The following is a 17,021-nucleotide window of genomic DNA, read 5'->3' on the forward strand; positions in this document are numbered from 1 at the left end:
TTTAATAAGATGAGACAATGGTAACGTTAGCGACAAAATATCACACGTTATTTGATATGCTTATCATATCATAGTCACTCATTTAACGCAAATATTTAATTTTAATTAAAAGAGAAAAATGGTTATTCCATTAAAAAAAATTTTTAATATTTCAAGCCACTATCGAAGAATCGACATGAATGCTTTTTTATTGAATTAGGTGTAATACTTAGATAATAATGAGAATTTTCAGAAAAACTTGATCGTAATATTGAAATTATTTGGAGCATAAAATGGGTTTTATAACATGCGTAGCACGTAAATTAAAAAAAAAAAAAAAATAGATAAAATAAAAAGAGGTAAACAAAAAAAAATGTCAATTAATCATGATTGAATTACTGAAAAATTGTGAATCTGTAAATAAAAATAATCAATTATTCGATGAATTGATGAATTTGAAAACAAAATGATTAAATCACAAAATTAATGCTGAACTCTAGACTTTTTAAAACGATTCAGTAAATATTCACTGATTTTCGGTCACCTCCACTTATTCATTTTTAAGCTCAAGATTTTAAACACCTCCTGATGTCTTCAATTTACCCTCCAATAAAAAATAACTATATCTCACTTGGACCACTAGTCTATCTTAAAATAAAATTCCTATGTGGCTGAAATTAAAATTCCATTTCACATAGTTTTTTTAAAATTATTATTTAAAAAAATTAAACTTTCAAAATAGCTAATTAGACTGAAAAGCTCACTCTTTTTTGCACAATAAATTATTGTTTCAATTAAAATTATTTTTTTTTTTAAATATTTTTTAATATTTAATAATTTTTAAAATAATAATTATTATTGATTGTCGTAAAAACTTAATAACTCTAATTTAATTGAAATTAATAATTGCATAAAATTGAATAATAAAAAACAACATTTGCTTTTAAAACTGGACATATTTGAAAAGATTCAATAATGAGCATCAAAATTTATATTTCATGCTTTTATTCAGGCTTTGTTAATTCTCAAGACAAAAGAAGAAGCTCATAATTGAATTGTTAATATTGTATTCCATATATTTAACTGCGGAAAATAATTTGGTTAAATTGAATTTAGTTGTCGAAAGTAATCAATAAATTTATTATATTATTATCGAGAATATAATAAATATTATATTGCAAAGTCGTGTAGTAAAATAAATTATATCTGAACCCATTGTTACTTGTTACCCTTCAATGTATACATGAATTTTCTTTATAAAATAGAAATACATTTTCTAGGGAAAATCTAACCATATCACTGAGGATCATAAATCATATTGACGTAATAATTGATGAATTGCTGTAATTTTCACTGTTAGATAAATATGAAAAATATAAGCTAGTGTTTATTTCAATTGAAATACTCTTATTATTATATATTTTATCATTAAGAAAAATTCAGGAATATACGGGAGAAAAAGAAATTGTGCTCATAATAAGACGTAATGTCATGTTATCCTAGCAGGATCATGTTTTATGTCTGCAACAGAAATTATTTTGTGGTAGTAATTGAATTAATTTAAAAAAAAAAAGGGATTATTTATCGAATGTTATTGAATTTATAATAATATTATAAACAATTTTTTAAAATTAATACTAATATTTATTAGATAATTTTATGTATAGTAAAAAATAGATTTCAACAAAAAATAATGAAAGTAATGATCGAGAAATGAAAATAATGCTTTTAGATAATGTTAACAGACATCATAACTATATGCTTTAAACACATTAAAATAACACACTACCAAAATGGTGATTTAATTAAATATTAATAGAGATTCGTTAATGGTTGTATACATAAAAAACTTAAAAAAACCCCAAAGCCATAGAAAATAAACTTAAGGAAACCAACGAGTATAGTTTATTTATACATACAAATCAACAACGATCTTTTATTTGAAGCATTGAATAAATTAATTTACATTTCATACACGAAGAGAATTTCTTCACTAAATGTAAGTGCAAAAATGACAAGCCCACGTTTCGAAATTTATAAATAAAAATATTAAGTTAAAAGAATTAATTAAGATAACTCAAAATTCACTGTTGAACAGAAATATTTTTATTTATAAATTTCGAAACGTGGGTTTGTCATTTTTTTACTTCCATTTAATAAAAAAATTCTCTCTGTGTACAGTTAATAAAAACTTCTTTTTATTTTTCATTTAAATAATTAAGTGACAACTAGTAAATAATTGAAAAATAATTATTTAACATAGAAATCTGTCAAGAAAAGTATCAAATATGTCGAAATACTATTTTATATTTCATACAAAATAAATGAAATAATCTTGATGTCTGACTGTCTGTCACAAGTGTTTTTCTCAGAGGCTCTTCGACATAAGTAGTTGGAGTTCAGAAAATTTATAATCAAGAGTGATTCAAACACGAGCGTGAATTTGAATATTGAGGGGTAGTTTTGGAGGGTTAGATGAAAAGTTTAAAGAGAAATTTTCTTAAGGGTCCTAGTGTTGGGTGTCAAATGAAAGCTGTTTAAAGCATGAGTTCAAGAATGTATAATGAATCATTTTGAGTTACATATATGAAGAAAGGTTATTTGTTATTATTTGAAGCATTACAATGTTAAATTTTATTTTTTAAGATTCATGTTAAAGATTAAATATTTAAATAATTGAAAAAGTAATTAATAAAAATAATCTTTCAATATGAAGTTTTTTTCTTAGAATAATAATTTTTTTAGTTATCAACATTTTGATTATTTAAACGTATTATAATGTCGATCTTTTATAGATAGAAAAAAATAGTTCTGATGAAAAATATTCCCAATGGCAAGATAGAGACGATTAATGCAGTGGGATGGATAGATTCTAAGATGTAACATAACTAAATCCAGGTGAAAAAAGGTCAGTCAATTCTCTCTGAATTAAAATTCCCATCAAAAATGTGCCATCTCTCATAGTTTTAGATTCAAATCTCTGATAATTCATTGTGAGATCCACATTCCAATCTGTAATGTTTCATTCCAATATTCTACTCGTCATGATAAAACATAAGACAGTGATTTCATCAAATTTTCATATCATCGAACTCATAAACAAGTCAAACATTTCAATCTCTTTGAATCACCTGGAAATGGCTCAAAATAGCAGCCAGAAAGCTAAGTAAATTTAATTTAAAAGAAATAAAAACAAAATGTCATTTTGATTGCTCCAATCATTATGTTGTTATTAGTTTTGGAGAAATTCTAGAGAATGTTTTCCTGAAAAAATTCCTGATTAGATTTCAATTAGATACATTATATTAAACTATTGCAGCAGAATTGAAGAAAATCAGCACCATTGCGTGACTTAGAGAAAAAATATTCTTTCTTTTATTAAATTTTTAAGTCATTTAGAAATATTCAATTTCAATTAATTAATTTGCTTGCTACTTATTTTCATCAACTTTAGAAATTGGAGATTTTTATAAATAATTTCGATTAAAACTCGTTCCACCTTAACACTACACTTACTCAGTTCTCATGCATCTCCTTTTTCTTTTAACAAATTACAATGCGGAGCATTAGCATAAAAATTCAAGTATGCTCAAGTTTTAGACAAGAGAAACATGTAAATTTAAACCCAAGTATTTAACGATATAAAAATTAAATGATACCCACTTTTGACCTGAATTTTTTTCTATAATTTACTACCATTTTCTTCTTCTTCTTCACATGAATTAATAAATAAACTACTGCCTGGTTGATTAATTCTAAAACAAAGAAAAATAGTAAGTAAGAAAAGATAAATCTTTAGGTATACTTTAAAATGATGATAACCACGAGTGTACGTACCTAAATGAGTGTATAAATATATATTTATATTTGTACGCAGCTAGCGTAGCTGAAGCAGTGAAGCTGCGAGAAGAGAGGGATGAATTCCAAAAGGAGGGTTGAGATGAAAGGAGATAGAAAGTAGTAAGATTTGGTTGAGTGTAAGCGAGAGGGTGTGATGATGCGGAGAAGGTGGTTGGAGTCAGTGGCTGAAAGGTAGCGGACAGGAGGGAGAAATAGAGAGAATAAAAGCTTCACCCCTAGTAGTGGTGGTGGTGGTGGTGAAACTACTAGCAAGCTCAGTGCGGCTTGAACCGTTTGCCGGCCTACATCTCGTGCGTGTCAACAAAGTGTGACTGGTGTTCTTCTCTCTTCTCACAATCTCACTATTGTCATCATACGAAAGAATATAATTCCTCCTAAATAAATAAATAATTATTTACAAAAAATCGAAATAAACTTTGTCTCATTCCGTCCGTGCGTCATATCAAGATTTCACATTTCATCATCAAGTAAGTCTCCAACAAACTCTTCTTCTTCTTCTTCTTCTCTTCTTCAAATATCTTAGCTTGATAGTTTTTTTATTTAATTAAGCAAACCATTTTACCCTATTTCTTATTTCTTGTTTTTTTTCAACTTGGTAGAATTTTAATCAAAATTTAAACGAATCATTTTTATAGATATAATTATTTTTCATTTAAATTGGAATGAGAAAACGTTTCAGACGTTTTGTATAAATGGTTTGTGGTTTTGATAAAATGAGATTTTCAGATGAATAGAAAGACAAATGTGATTTAACTTGAAATTAATATTCAATATCAAATAAGTAGTTGATGATAATTAGATAATTAAACTCTTGACAAGTAAATTCATTATCGGATTGTTGAAGAGAAAACTTTTCTCTCACTCATTCAAGCCACTTTTGATGATGGTGGTGGTGGTGGTGATAGTAAAATACTTTTTAGGTTTTGTCTATACAACTTTGGTTCAAGTTTTCGTCACGTATAAATAATTGACTCGTGTGGGACTTTAGAGTTCTCAAGGGACCCTTACCTCGTCGTCAAGTCACTCATATGTACACTTATACCCTTTCTCTTGTATTTTTCTTTCTTCTCTATGCTTGATTACGTTAGAAATTAAAGCGGCAGGAAGCTCTCCTCTTCTCTGACGTGTTATAATATGCCAGTTGACCCATAGAAGCTCGTTAACTCTTCATACGAGCCTTTTAACGAGGGACACAACGCATCAAGAGATACTTCCGATTCACACATTCATTCTCTTTATCTTTCAACTCCATCTACTCCTACGGAAATAAAAAATGTCTAGGAATATCTGAAACTCACTTTCAATTCAACTATCAGCAATATCAAAATTAAAAGCAAAAACTTAGCCATTTCATTATTGAAGATGATGATGATAATGGTGATGATGATGATGAACGTCATTAATATAACGAATGCTTCGTTACTACATTCACTTCCCGGAAATACCATGATGATATAAAGTCAGTCTGGAATTGAAGAAGGACAGAAAGACAAAATTACCAGGCGAGTTGCCAAAAATATCCTGTGACCTTTCCATATACTCAGTCACTCTAGCACTCGAGCACCAATTCTAGACTGATATGATGATTCTTCAGGAACAAAAAAGCATCTGAACCTGGTGGAGATTACAAAGGTGGACAGACTTAATTAGACATCTTTTTTACAATACTTTTTGCCAGTAGAAAAATGATATTGATTGAATGAGTAAATTTAATAAAGGGGTCTAAGATGAAAACAAATACAATAATAAAAAGCCATCGATTATTCGAAACCTAAAATAATAATTTACTTGAAATAGTTTCGGGTTATTCATCATCACAATTTGAGATAAGATGAAGAAAAAGTTAGCACGCGGTCTTTTTTATTATCCACACGAGTAAATCGATTATGTGTCCGGAGAATGTGAAAGAAAAGAGACCAGGAGGGAAAATAAAATAATAGTTTAAGGGAGAAAAAAGACTGCGAAGAAGGTAAGTCTTGGTGTACTCTTTTTTTTTTTCCCCCAGGATTCTTGTTCTCTCGAAGCATCCCAGCAGCTTTTATGCTTTCTCATCGTTGTTTCTCTCTCACTCTCCCGGCGCACAACCCGGCGGCTTTCCTGTCTACGGGGTCAATCGATACTAGGCTTTCGAGAATTCGTCGTCGCTGCGCCTCCCCCATTTCACATGTGTCCCTCCTCTCTGACTGCTTCACCATCAGTATGCTTTTTATTCATTTAATCACAATCAAACATGTTCATCAGTTCTAACTATCTCTCAACTCAAAATTGCTAATGAATTTTACTTCCTTTTTTCATCAAGCTTATCAGCTACTGACGAATCAAAATTCATGTTTGCCGAGTTGATTCCGTTCCTAATACCTCGGTATCTCTATTCGATTTCATCAGCATCACATCAACTACTCTTCTCTTTACCTCTCTCTCTCTCTGTTATTCCAACATTTGTACACATAAGCTTGCGGCAAGCTCATTGTTTATGTACAAAGTTCAGCTGTACTCAGCTTTGTATGTTAGGGTCAATCGTTGGAATATGTCTTCGGGCATTCGTCCTCCTCCTCCTCCACCACCACCTCCACTCGTGTGTATATACACACATGAGTTGTTTCTGATATGCCGCAGTGCAGCCGCCATCCGCAGAGCTTATGTACACTGTTACACACCGAAAACCCTATGTTACACAGTTAATCCTGATGTACTTCAATTTATCATTACTCTTTTAAATTAAATCACTAAATAATAGGTAATCTCAATATCAGTGATTATTCAGTAATTGAAATAAGTACCAGACTTACTACTGATAATCAGTTGAAATAATCACTGAGATGCATTCACTGCACCATACCAAAATATCACTGATTTTTAATAACTTTTACTGATTAATTAATTATAAGTCATAATATATTGTTATTTAAAAGTTACAAAGTAATTATACATTCTATTCAAATTAATCAACTCCTATTTACTACCAATTACTTCTAAGCTTAACACTGATTGCATCAGTCACTGATTTCACTATAAATTTAAGTGTTTTAATATGACTTCACCTGTGGTTAGGTATTATTAAAACACTTTTAATGTTTTAAAATAAAACACTTAAATGTACAGTATTAGCACTAAAAAAAATGCTAATAATTAATTGAAAATTTCACTGATTTCTTTGGAGAAAGTACCTTATTTATTTATATTTACATATCATCCTCATTTCAATCTCCATTGAAAACTGCCACGGGATGCATCTTGCTAAACAAACATTTTTTTATACCAATTCAAAAAAAAGAAAAAAAGAAATCTTGTCTTTGAGTATTGAGAGTGAAGAAAACCGCATAAAAGTTGCTCAGTGGGGAAATGGGTCTCGGTGTTTGGTTCATGATACCATTGGCCGCCAACATATCAAATACTGCAACCATCCCTTCTTCTTCACCTACACCATATTCAGGTTTAACATGTACACCACCCAAATGGACTCTACTTCATTCACTTCTCTCTCTCTTCCTAGCTTCCTTCTGTGTTATTTACTGTATTCACAAATGTACGCATTGCGCCTCTTTCTGATATTTTTCATTCCCCTCTAAATACCAGTAAAGTTCATCATTGATTCTGATTAATTATGTTTAAAAATTAACCAGTTTATGTTTAATAATATTATTTTATGATCAACATAACATACACTTTTGGGAATAAATTTTAAGTATCCAATTGGTTGATTAAATTGAACTTTTCTTCATATTCTGCTCCATTTAACAGGTATAAATTTGAAATAGATTGCATAATTATCATGAACAAATTGCAAATATATTATTGTTATAAAATTAAAATAATAATATGCTATGATATTTAAATATTCAAGTGATGTATTTTTAAATCCAATAACTGAAAAGTATCATCAAATATAGATGAAATAAAATTAATAATCTCTCAGCATTATGTAATAAACTTAATATCAATGAAAAAAAGATATTAAGTTGAACATTTTTAAGATAACTCTGACATTTTAAGAAATGATTTTTAACTTGAAGACTCTTAGCCTAAATTTATTATCAAAAGGAAAGAGGCTTTGCATGTTTCAAGTGCTAATTATTCCATTTAGATATTAATAGAGATTTATTTACTTAAGATATCCTAGGGTATCTAGAGTATCTGTTATCATTCGTACTCTCTATCCTAGAGCTCTGCAGTCTATTTGAAGTCTGCAGTGTGAAGGAAGCAGGCAAATAACGACCAAAGGTGGTGGAGAAGGAGGGAAATCCCATTCTCGTTATCAACGATGACCATCGTGACCACTACCTTCCTGTATGTTCTCTCTCTCTCTCTCTTTCTCTTCCTCTTCTTCAGCTGCATAAAATTTCAAGGGACTCTTGATTACTATTACAAGTGCTGATGCACTCGTACAATGCATACAGATATGCTCTGATTTGATAATTGACTCACATCAAAATTTCCTCTTCTTATGGTTTTGTTATTTTCACCTGAGATTGCAACTTAATTTAATGATTTATTTAGTTCATTTATCTGATTCAGTTGTTTTATATTTAAGATAACAACAACTAAAAGTTGATTGCAAAATTTCGACCTTGACCCAAAGAGATATGGGCCTGTCATAACTCTGAGCGATATCGCTCTCGCGTGATGTTTCAAACGATCGAAAATTTTTCGTCCGTCAATTATTTGACCTCGGAGTTGTTTTTATCTTTCCAATATCAGGACAAGTATTTTATTGAAATGACATCTTATCTGCATGATTGAGTAGTCTATCCAATTCACATTTACTCATATATATATATGATCAAATGGTTCATCTGTTGTTCTTTCTTTCTTTTCTTCATTTTAAACTATTTTAAATGTAGAAATAAAAAAAAAAATGTGTAAAGGAATCTAAAGTTGTGAGGGACAATCTCTTGATGTTTTGACGCTTTGATGCCTCCGATTAGCATTTAAAGAGGTAGGGAAAAGTGTGAGAGGGTTAGTATATCACGAGGGTTAAATAAAGAGGGTAAGGGAGACCTAGAGAATATACATATATTCGTTGGTATATCGTCGAGAGTTATGGATGGGCCATGAACACGCTAACCCAGTGACACCTCTAGGTCACTCGTGTTACATCGAACTCACACTCGAGGACCGGAGGTTCAGGCTCACTACTCCTCGTATGGGCCACTATTGCATGCTTGCGTGATTCCTACACATCACACAGCACATTGGATCGACGTTGAGTTTACTACACTTGCAAACTAATCGTTGCACAAACGAATAAAACGGAATACTTTACCATCTTTCCGCTTGAAGGAAGTTAATTGTTTTCATGAATTTTCATGATAATAATATTCGTGAAAAAACTAAAATAGCTGGAACCTTCTTTTTTGTAGATGTATCTAGGTTACTTTCATCAATGTCCAATAATTAGATAAATCTTTATATGCTTAATATTTTATCATAACTTGGTTTATATTAAAATTCCATTTTTATCTGCAAGAGGAACATAAGTATCTCCATCAGCATATATGACAGACATTCAGAATACATTTATTCAATGATACTTGAATTATTTTTTTGGTGTTAGAATCATATTTTCTGACCTAGCTAAAGTTTATTGATGTTTTGGTGATTTTTTATTGCAGAAAAAAAGACAGTAAGGACGATGACTGATAATGCGGTAATGTAGCTGATGATAAGAGCTATTCAAGAATCAACCCTTCTCCAGTATTCAGCTTCTTTCAATTATTGGAATTAGCTCTTTTAGAGGCGTCAACACTCGCCGCTCATTAACGGACCAGGCGTCGCGACGTCATCGACGTGAGGTAAATTTGAAAGCTGGTTTTACATGTAAAAGACTGGTACTTAGAGATAAAAGAGTATCAGTATGCTGAGTCAGACATGCAATGATAAATGTTGCGTAAATAGTAAGGAAGTTGGAAACATTGATAATATGAGATTACATGAGTTAATTAGCTTGTATGCAAACTAAAAGTTGAGGAAAATTGATTGGGATGGCCTTGCTCCTCTTCTGTATATGGTGATGGTTTCTTGTCAGACTCAAGGCATAATTTTCAGGAATTATTGTTTCATGAGAAACAGAGTTATTAAATGTAAAGCATATCTAGCAAATGAGATACTTGAGTTGTAACTGATTGTTTACTTTTGATTTAGGCGTGAAGGGGAGCGGAAAGGAGTGGCGCGAGGACGATGGCAATGACGAGAGGTCGAAGCGCCCTCCTGAACTTTGAAACATTTGTAGTACTGACGGTGGTCATTGCGTCGACTCTAGACTTGGTCGCGAGGGCTTCGCCCTCACCACATCGAAGCAGACACCATGCGGATCTGTCACATGAAGAACTGGGCCAACATGAACATCAACAACAACAACAAAAGAGCAAGATGACTTTGGACAATTTTGGATCAATCAAAGCTGAATCATTGACATCAGGCTCTGATGATCCACTGGTTGTCCAAACTAAAAAAGGTCGGGTGAGAGGTATCACTCAGACAGCTTCGACTGGTAAACAAGTTGACGCCTGGTATGGTATTCCATACGCACAAAAGCCTCTCAAATCGCTACGATTCCGGCATCCTCGGCCTCCAGATCGGTGGGATGGAATTCTCAATGCTACGACGCAGCCCAACAGCTGTGTCCAAATCTATGACACCGTCTTTGGGGACTTTGCTGGTGCCATGGTATGGAATCCAAACACTCAACTTAGCGAGGACTGCCTGTATATCAACGTAGTCGTACCTCGACCCAGGCCGACAAACGCCGTCGTGATGGTATGGATTTTCGGTGGTGAGTTGAAGTGATTCAATTGAATTCGCGATAGCGCTCTTCGTTGGCGCATCTCGATACGATCTCGTTTGCAGCAGCCACGCATATCCGCGTCGGCTCGCTCGTTTGCTCCAGGTGGCTTCTACTCCGGCTCCGCCACACTTGACATCTATGATCCGAAGACTCTTGTTTCCGAGGAGAATGTGATCCTGGTGTCCATGCAGTACCGGGTGGCTAGTTTGGGCTTTTTATATTTTGGTACTCCAGACGTACCAGGTAATGCTGGGCTTTTTGACCAGATGATGGCGCTTCAGTGGATCAGGGATAACATCGCTGCATTTGGTGGTAATCCAGACAACGTAACGCTCTTTGGTGAGAGCGCCGGCGCAGTTTCTGTATCAATGCATTTACTTTCACCACTTTCAAGGTATATCATAACTAAGTACTTCCCTTCAATAATAATATTTCATGTCAAAGTGTGTTGAAGTAATGCAATTAACCTCCTCACTTAACATTATAATAGACACCTCTTCAACCAGGCGATTATGCAGTCCGGTTCACCAACGGCTCCTTGGGCGATGATCTCGCGGGAGGAATCATTTGAAAGGGGATTACGTTTAGCTGAAGCAGTAGGTTGTCCTCATGACCGGAAAAATCTTCAGGCTGTCATTGATTGTCTTGCCGCTGCTGATCCTTTGGATTTAGTCAACAATGAATGGGGTACTCTAGGTATTTGTGACTTTCCTTTTGTCCCAGTCATTGATGGATCCTTCCTTGATGAAACTCCTCAGCAATCATTAGCAACATCATCCTTTAAAAAGGCCAACATTCTCATGGGATCCAATACTGAGGAAGGCTTCTATTTCATCATTTACTATCTAACTGAACTCTTTCGCATCGATGGCGCTGAAGATGTCAAAGTCTCGCGGGAAGAATTCATTCGAGCTGTATCGGAACTTAATCCTTACGTTAATCAAATTGCTCGTCATGCTATTATTTATGAATATACTGATTGGCTACATCCAGATGATCCAAATGGCAATCGTAATGCGATTGATAAAATCGTTGGAGACTATCAATTTACCTGTAACGTCAATGAATTCGCCTCGAGATACGCTGAGACTGGCAATACTGTCTATATGTACTACTACAAGCACAGATCTCTCAATAGTCCTTGGCCAAAATGGACTGGTGTCTTGCATGGCGATGAAATCAATTATATCTTTGGCGAACCACTTGACCCAGCAAAAGGATACACCAAGGAGGAAGTTATCCTCTCCAAGAGGATAATGAGATACTGGGCCAATTTTGCTAAAACTGGGTAAGAGAACTTTCTGCTTGCTAAAATGCGTCTAAACTATCATTGATCCACTACTTCTAACAGACTAATTAAACTCCTCTTTAATTACAATACTTTAGCTATCTAATTTCAGTTATAAATCATTTGTGTGATTTTTTTTTCTCACCAAATTGCTCATTGTTGAAAAAAAAAGGTTTTCACTCATTTTAAGTACTGCTTCATAAGTAGTGAGCAAATCGTCACTGCTGAAAAGTGTGAAAATGGTACAAAGTATAGATTGTTATATGAAATGGTTTTTTAGACTTGAAGAATATTTCAGATACCACAATTGAAACTTTTATTTTAATTTACTATGATTATCAAGACTATTTTAACAGTCTAAAAATAAATACAATTAAGCTGATAATATTAATATTTTAAAAATTATATTTATATTTAACATAGGTTTTTTTCAATTCAGACGTAAACGTAAAAGAAAAAAAAACCAGTAAATATATTATAATTTATAATTTAGCATGAATATTGATGATATGAAAAGTGAATGCTGATATAAAAGCAGTAGAAATTTGGTAAAATTTATTTCTACCTCTATTTTCTTTTTTCGATAACCAATGTACTATTTTTAGAAATGATCTTACGTTGAGTAAAAAAAAACCCATCAACATGATAGTTAAAACTTGTTTGATAAATATTGAAGTATTAAACTGACACTTGTGTTTAGATTAATAGTTAAAAGAATATTAAAAATGTATTTATTGTATGATTAGAGATCCCAACATGGGTGATGACGGTTCATGGGCTGATGCATTCTGGCCACAACATACAGCAGCAAATCAAGAATATCTCACATTGGACACCAACGTAACTGAAATTGGTCAGGGTATAAGAACGCGTCAATGTGCATTTTGGAAAAAATATCTACCACAACTGATAGCTGCCACTTGTGAGTACTATATTATAATGCATCAAATATTGTAGTAAAGAGCTTTAAGCTCAAAGACAATCGATCTCGTTAATTGGCATGTAATTGTGAAGCGTACTCGATGTGGTTTTCTGGTTAATGCGGGATGACGTTGTGCCAAAATGCATTAATTGGTTGACAGCGTTGGTGAATTTGTTAGCTATTTGATTAGATAATGGGGCTCATACTCATTCCTTTAATCAGATAATTTACTTTGAAGAATAAAAGAAAATGAATCTTTTTGTTCACACAAATAATTTCCTTAGTTGAAGACGAAAGTTTCAAGTCGACTTTTGGGTGTAAGAATTCTTTGTAGCGAATTGTGTGGTGAAGATAAGGAATCTCAAGATGAGATTGGTGATTGAGGACGCTCAAGGGGAAAGGGAGAACTAAAGAGACTAGATAGAAGAGAAAAGAAGAAGGGGAGAAAAGCTGAAGCTAGAAGGCAGAAAAAGAGTAAGGGGAGTGAAACTCTCTACCCGGTATGGATCGATGCCACCGCATCGGCGGGTCGCGCACACCCAAACGCCTGGTTCACCTCTCTCTTGCCGACGTTGACGTCGACGTCTACATCCTGGCGGCTTTGCTTCACCTCCCCTGCACTCCTCTCTTTGATACAATTGAGGATAGAACATTTTTCTGGCTCCCAGTCTGGAGGATTGCTGGGGACCGGGTCAAACTGATGCACCACGCGTGTCTTCACCTTCTATATATGCTATTGTATTTCGCACTATATCCTTCACACTATACCTCCTTGCTAGCCTACTTCCGTTATTTACTGCTATTGCGCCAACCTCAACCACTTTATGGTATACCACACACTCATCTAAATTCACCAACGACTACTATTTTCATTTCATTTTATTCCGTTTTTGATTTTTTATCCTCCTCACTCTGTACCATGTTATTATACATTAAATTTCTTCTTTTTATCTCTCCCCCTCTCTCTCTCTCTCTATCTCCCCACGTGACTTTATTACTTATAAAATTCATCAAGCTCAACTTGTTTTTTCCGAATACAAATGACCTTTATTACAAATTCAACTCGAGTTTATTATTACGTTTATTTTTGTGCCAAAAAATATTCTTATATTGTGTATATATAGACGGAGCTTTTTTTACGTGACTTTTATTTTTTATTATTTTATTTGACTGTGAAGAAAAAACCATTCCTGAACTAAATACATTTTAGCTAAATCATATGAATTATTTTCTTCAATGACTGCCGTAATATTTTTTTTTTTAAATGGAATTCAATTTTTTTCCTTTTGTTCTGAATAAATATTTAATATTTGTTATTTTTTTAAGTAAAGTTGCATTCCAATTTCAGAGTTGGAATTTTTTTTTCAACAATCAGAACATGTGGAGAGTGTTAGAAAAAAATAATTTGAGTTGAGGAAAGTTCAAAAAGTTCATTATAAAAAATGATTTTTTTTCATGAATTATTTGAATAATAAATTATTTTAACTCTAGTTAATATTGATTTTAACCGAAAAAATAGTTTTAGAATTATTAATAAAATAATTCAATATATTCTCTAATAAAACGTTCATATTTTAGTATTTTTTTTATTGGCTAATGGTTTATTAATATCGGAAGACATTCTTATAAACCAAGTATTAATGATTAACCATTTAAAAGTTTCCAAAGAATATTTTCTAGAAATAAAAGTGATGATACATCAATTAATGAACTTCTTTTCCAATAAAAAAAAGTTGAAGAGAAAAAAAATGAAATTTTTCCAGTAACATAAAAGTTATAATTATTTATCTAGGTCTGGAATAATATCTAAAAATAAAATTTTTGAATTATAATATCAACATCAAGCCAAAAGTCTAATATATCATATCAAATGATTAACTGGAACGACCTCCATAAAACATCCATTCAACCAAGCATGAATCGTCTCTTTAAATTACTGTTCGTGAATGATTAGAGACACGCGAAAAATTTCAAATTACATTTAATCTAAAAATAATCAACTGACAGAATAATAATTATCTTTTCTTTCCTTTTTTTTTATTTTTACAGCTAAAATGGAAATGGAATCATGTAGCACTAATTCAGCACCAAGCATCAATGCCAACACTCTAACATTCAGCCTGGCGTTGACGAGTCTCTTAATATTCTCAGGAATGACCATCATTACTTTTCCAGCTAGAGGCATCATCAAGTCAACAAAAGATACAGTCAGATCACTTTAAATTATTTTTACCCATCCCTTATACTTCCATTCATTCTACCATTCCTTATTCTTCCTACTCTTCAAACTTATTCAGATTCTACATTGTTCCATTATGAAAATAAAAATTCACTTCCATTCCTGATTTTTCGCTTTATGATATGTAACTCGAATTGACTTGATTGATTTATTCCATCAATTCATAATTCAACTGCATTTCAATATACAATCGCAAACATATCAAGATGACGCTCTGGTAAGTAACGTTCTACTTCAAAAGATCGAATGACAACCTTTTTTTTTTCTCTATATTTCTACTAGATAAAATTTTATATTTGATATTGAATTCAATCACAAACTTTATCTGAAGTTTCATTTTTTCATACAAAGGAGACACCAATGTACGAAAATCATATTTAGATGTTGAAGGCTTTGATAGGTGAAAAAAAAAAAAAAAGAATTTTTCTAATAAAATTGTGATAAACAAGATATAATGAAAAATTGATATTATGAGATAGATTGATTACTTCAGATTTGATGTTTGTAAATGAATTTATTAGAGAGTTAATTTAAATATTTCCTAGAGATTGATTAAATTGTAAGAAGCTTAATTACAAATAACTGATGAAAGGTTCAACTTTTTTTCTACTTAATTTTTACTTTAACATTATCTAGAAGAAAACTATGATTTTACTCTGTCTACTTTAAGAGCCAATAACATGGTGATAAATTGAGTTATAGACTTGATTTAAAGCTTAAATTCCTTGGAAAAACATTCACTAAAAGTTTTTATATATACTTGTAAAAGAAGATGGATTAAAACGAAATTTCTCATAATGAAATAATAAATTTTAAAATATAAAAAATAATTAGAAATTTTTTTTATTTATTTTAATTAAATATAATACCTTAATGTGTTAATAATTAACTTATTTGTCTCATTTTCGCAAATAGAGACACTATTCATTCAAACCATCTAATTTTGTCAACTCTATGTTAAATTCAAACGAATTTTTGAAGAGAACGTATGTCAATCCAGACGTCAAACAAAAAAAAATTCTTTAACGAAAAAAATAAAGAGAAAATGTGAATGAATGTAATGCTTTACTAAACAACAAAACTACGTAGAACATATATTAAAGCACTAAAAAAAAAAAATGCTAAAGACATTAAAAATAGAAAAAAGAAATGTATAAGTGTGGTTGTGAATATGAGCTAAAAAAACCGAACAAAATAAAAAAAAATAAACCAGAGATAGTGAATTAAGTTTATCTAATCGATTTCATTACTAAATGAGAGCCTATTAGTAAGCTTTATACTATTTATATATAAAAGTCGGTTATTAATGGGTACATAGAGTGATGCAAAAATTTAACAAATATCGATTACGATAATGATAACTACTTTTAATGATTATATTAACAACGATAATAATGATGATGATAACCAAAAATATTAATTATAATATATATATATATTATTAAGGATAAATCTTGAGAGTTTACTTTCAGAATATGATGATAAATATTGTGAATGATTAATAAATTAATTATAAAAGCAAATTGTTCATTTAAAATAATATGTGAAAATTTCAGATGAAATATTAGTAGAGATTTATTAGGAGTTGGTTTCAGTTCATATAGATAATGGGAAATTAGGATTTTTTTATTGACATTAAGGTGGTTCTGATATAAACCATAGTAGGTTTGGATGATGAACCTTTACAAGAGGTTTCAGTTAGGTTTGATCAAGATCATCAACAGAATTAAAATCATGATTTAAAAGTTAACAAGAATAATAAGATTCGAAAGTTATTTTCAAAGTTTTATCAAATTTAGCAAGTTTATATTTGTAAAATGGTTTTGATGTGCTAACGTTGATTCTCAGCTTTTGGAATTGATAAATCAGAAACTGAAGATTGCTGGAGATGCTCTAGTTTGGTTGATCCAAGATTTTTTTTACAAGTCATGAATCTTGAGGCTAAAAT

General features: G+C 31.5%; 1 protein-coding gene across 3 annotated transcripts; it reads left to right on the forward strand.

The window, feature by feature from the left end:
• The first annotated feature begins 4,082 nt into the window (after nucleotides 1-4,082).
• LOC118069511 (acetylcholinesterase-like) lies at nucleotides 4,083-16,141 on the forward strand. Of its 3 annotated transcripts, none has more exons than XM_035087677.1 (7): nucleotides 4,083-4,307; nucleotides 9,453-9,632; nucleotides 9,982-10,612; nucleotides 10,727-11,018; nucleotides 11,115-11,912; nucleotides 12,659-12,834; nucleotides 14,884-16,141. In XM_035087677.1, exons 3-7 carry the CDS (start codon nucleotides 10,018-10,020, stop codon nucleotides 15,054-15,056), a joined length of 2,034 nt encoding a protein of 677 aa, XP_034943568.1. In that variant the 5' UTR covers nucleotides 4,083-4,307; nucleotides 9,453-9,632; nucleotides 9,982-10,017; the 3' UTR covers nucleotides 15,057-16,141. The 3 variants fall into 3 exon arrangements, with proteins under 3 accessions (XP_034943568.1, XP_034943569.1, XP_034943570.1); XM_035087678.1 differs by lacking the exon at nucleotides 4,083-4,307 and adding an exon at nucleotides 8,649-8,776; XM_035087679.1 differs by lacking the exon at nucleotides 4,083-4,307 and adding an exon at nucleotides 8,660-8,796.
• The last annotated feature ends 880 nt before the right edge of the window (nucleotides 16,142-17,021 follow it).

Source organism: Chelonus insularis, unplaced genomic scaffold, assembly GCF_013357705.1.
Source record: "Chelonus insularis isolate UGA/USDA-ARS -01 unplaced genomic scaffold, ASM1335770v1 contig_41_pilon, whole genome shotgun sequence".
Lineage (NCBI taxonomy): Eukaryota > Metazoa > Arthropoda > Insecta > Hymenoptera > Braconidae > Chelonus > Chelonus insularis.

What these genes read in the sequence shown, in the direction of transcription:
- LOC118069511 (XM_035087677.1), top strand. Translation starts at nt 10,018, where the DNA reads ATGGCAATGACGAGAGGTCGAAGCGCCCTCCTGAACTTTGAAACATTT. An exon ending in GCCAATTTTGCTAAAACTGG is followed by an intron (nt 11,913 to 12,658) that starts GTAAGAGAACTT and finishes TTGTATGATTAG; the next exon opens with AGATCCCAACATGGGTGATG. An exon ending in ACAACTGATAGCTGCCACTT is followed by an intron (nt 12,835 to 14,883) that starts GTGAGTACTATA and finishes TTATTTTTACAG; the next exon opens with CTAAAATGGAAATGGAATCA.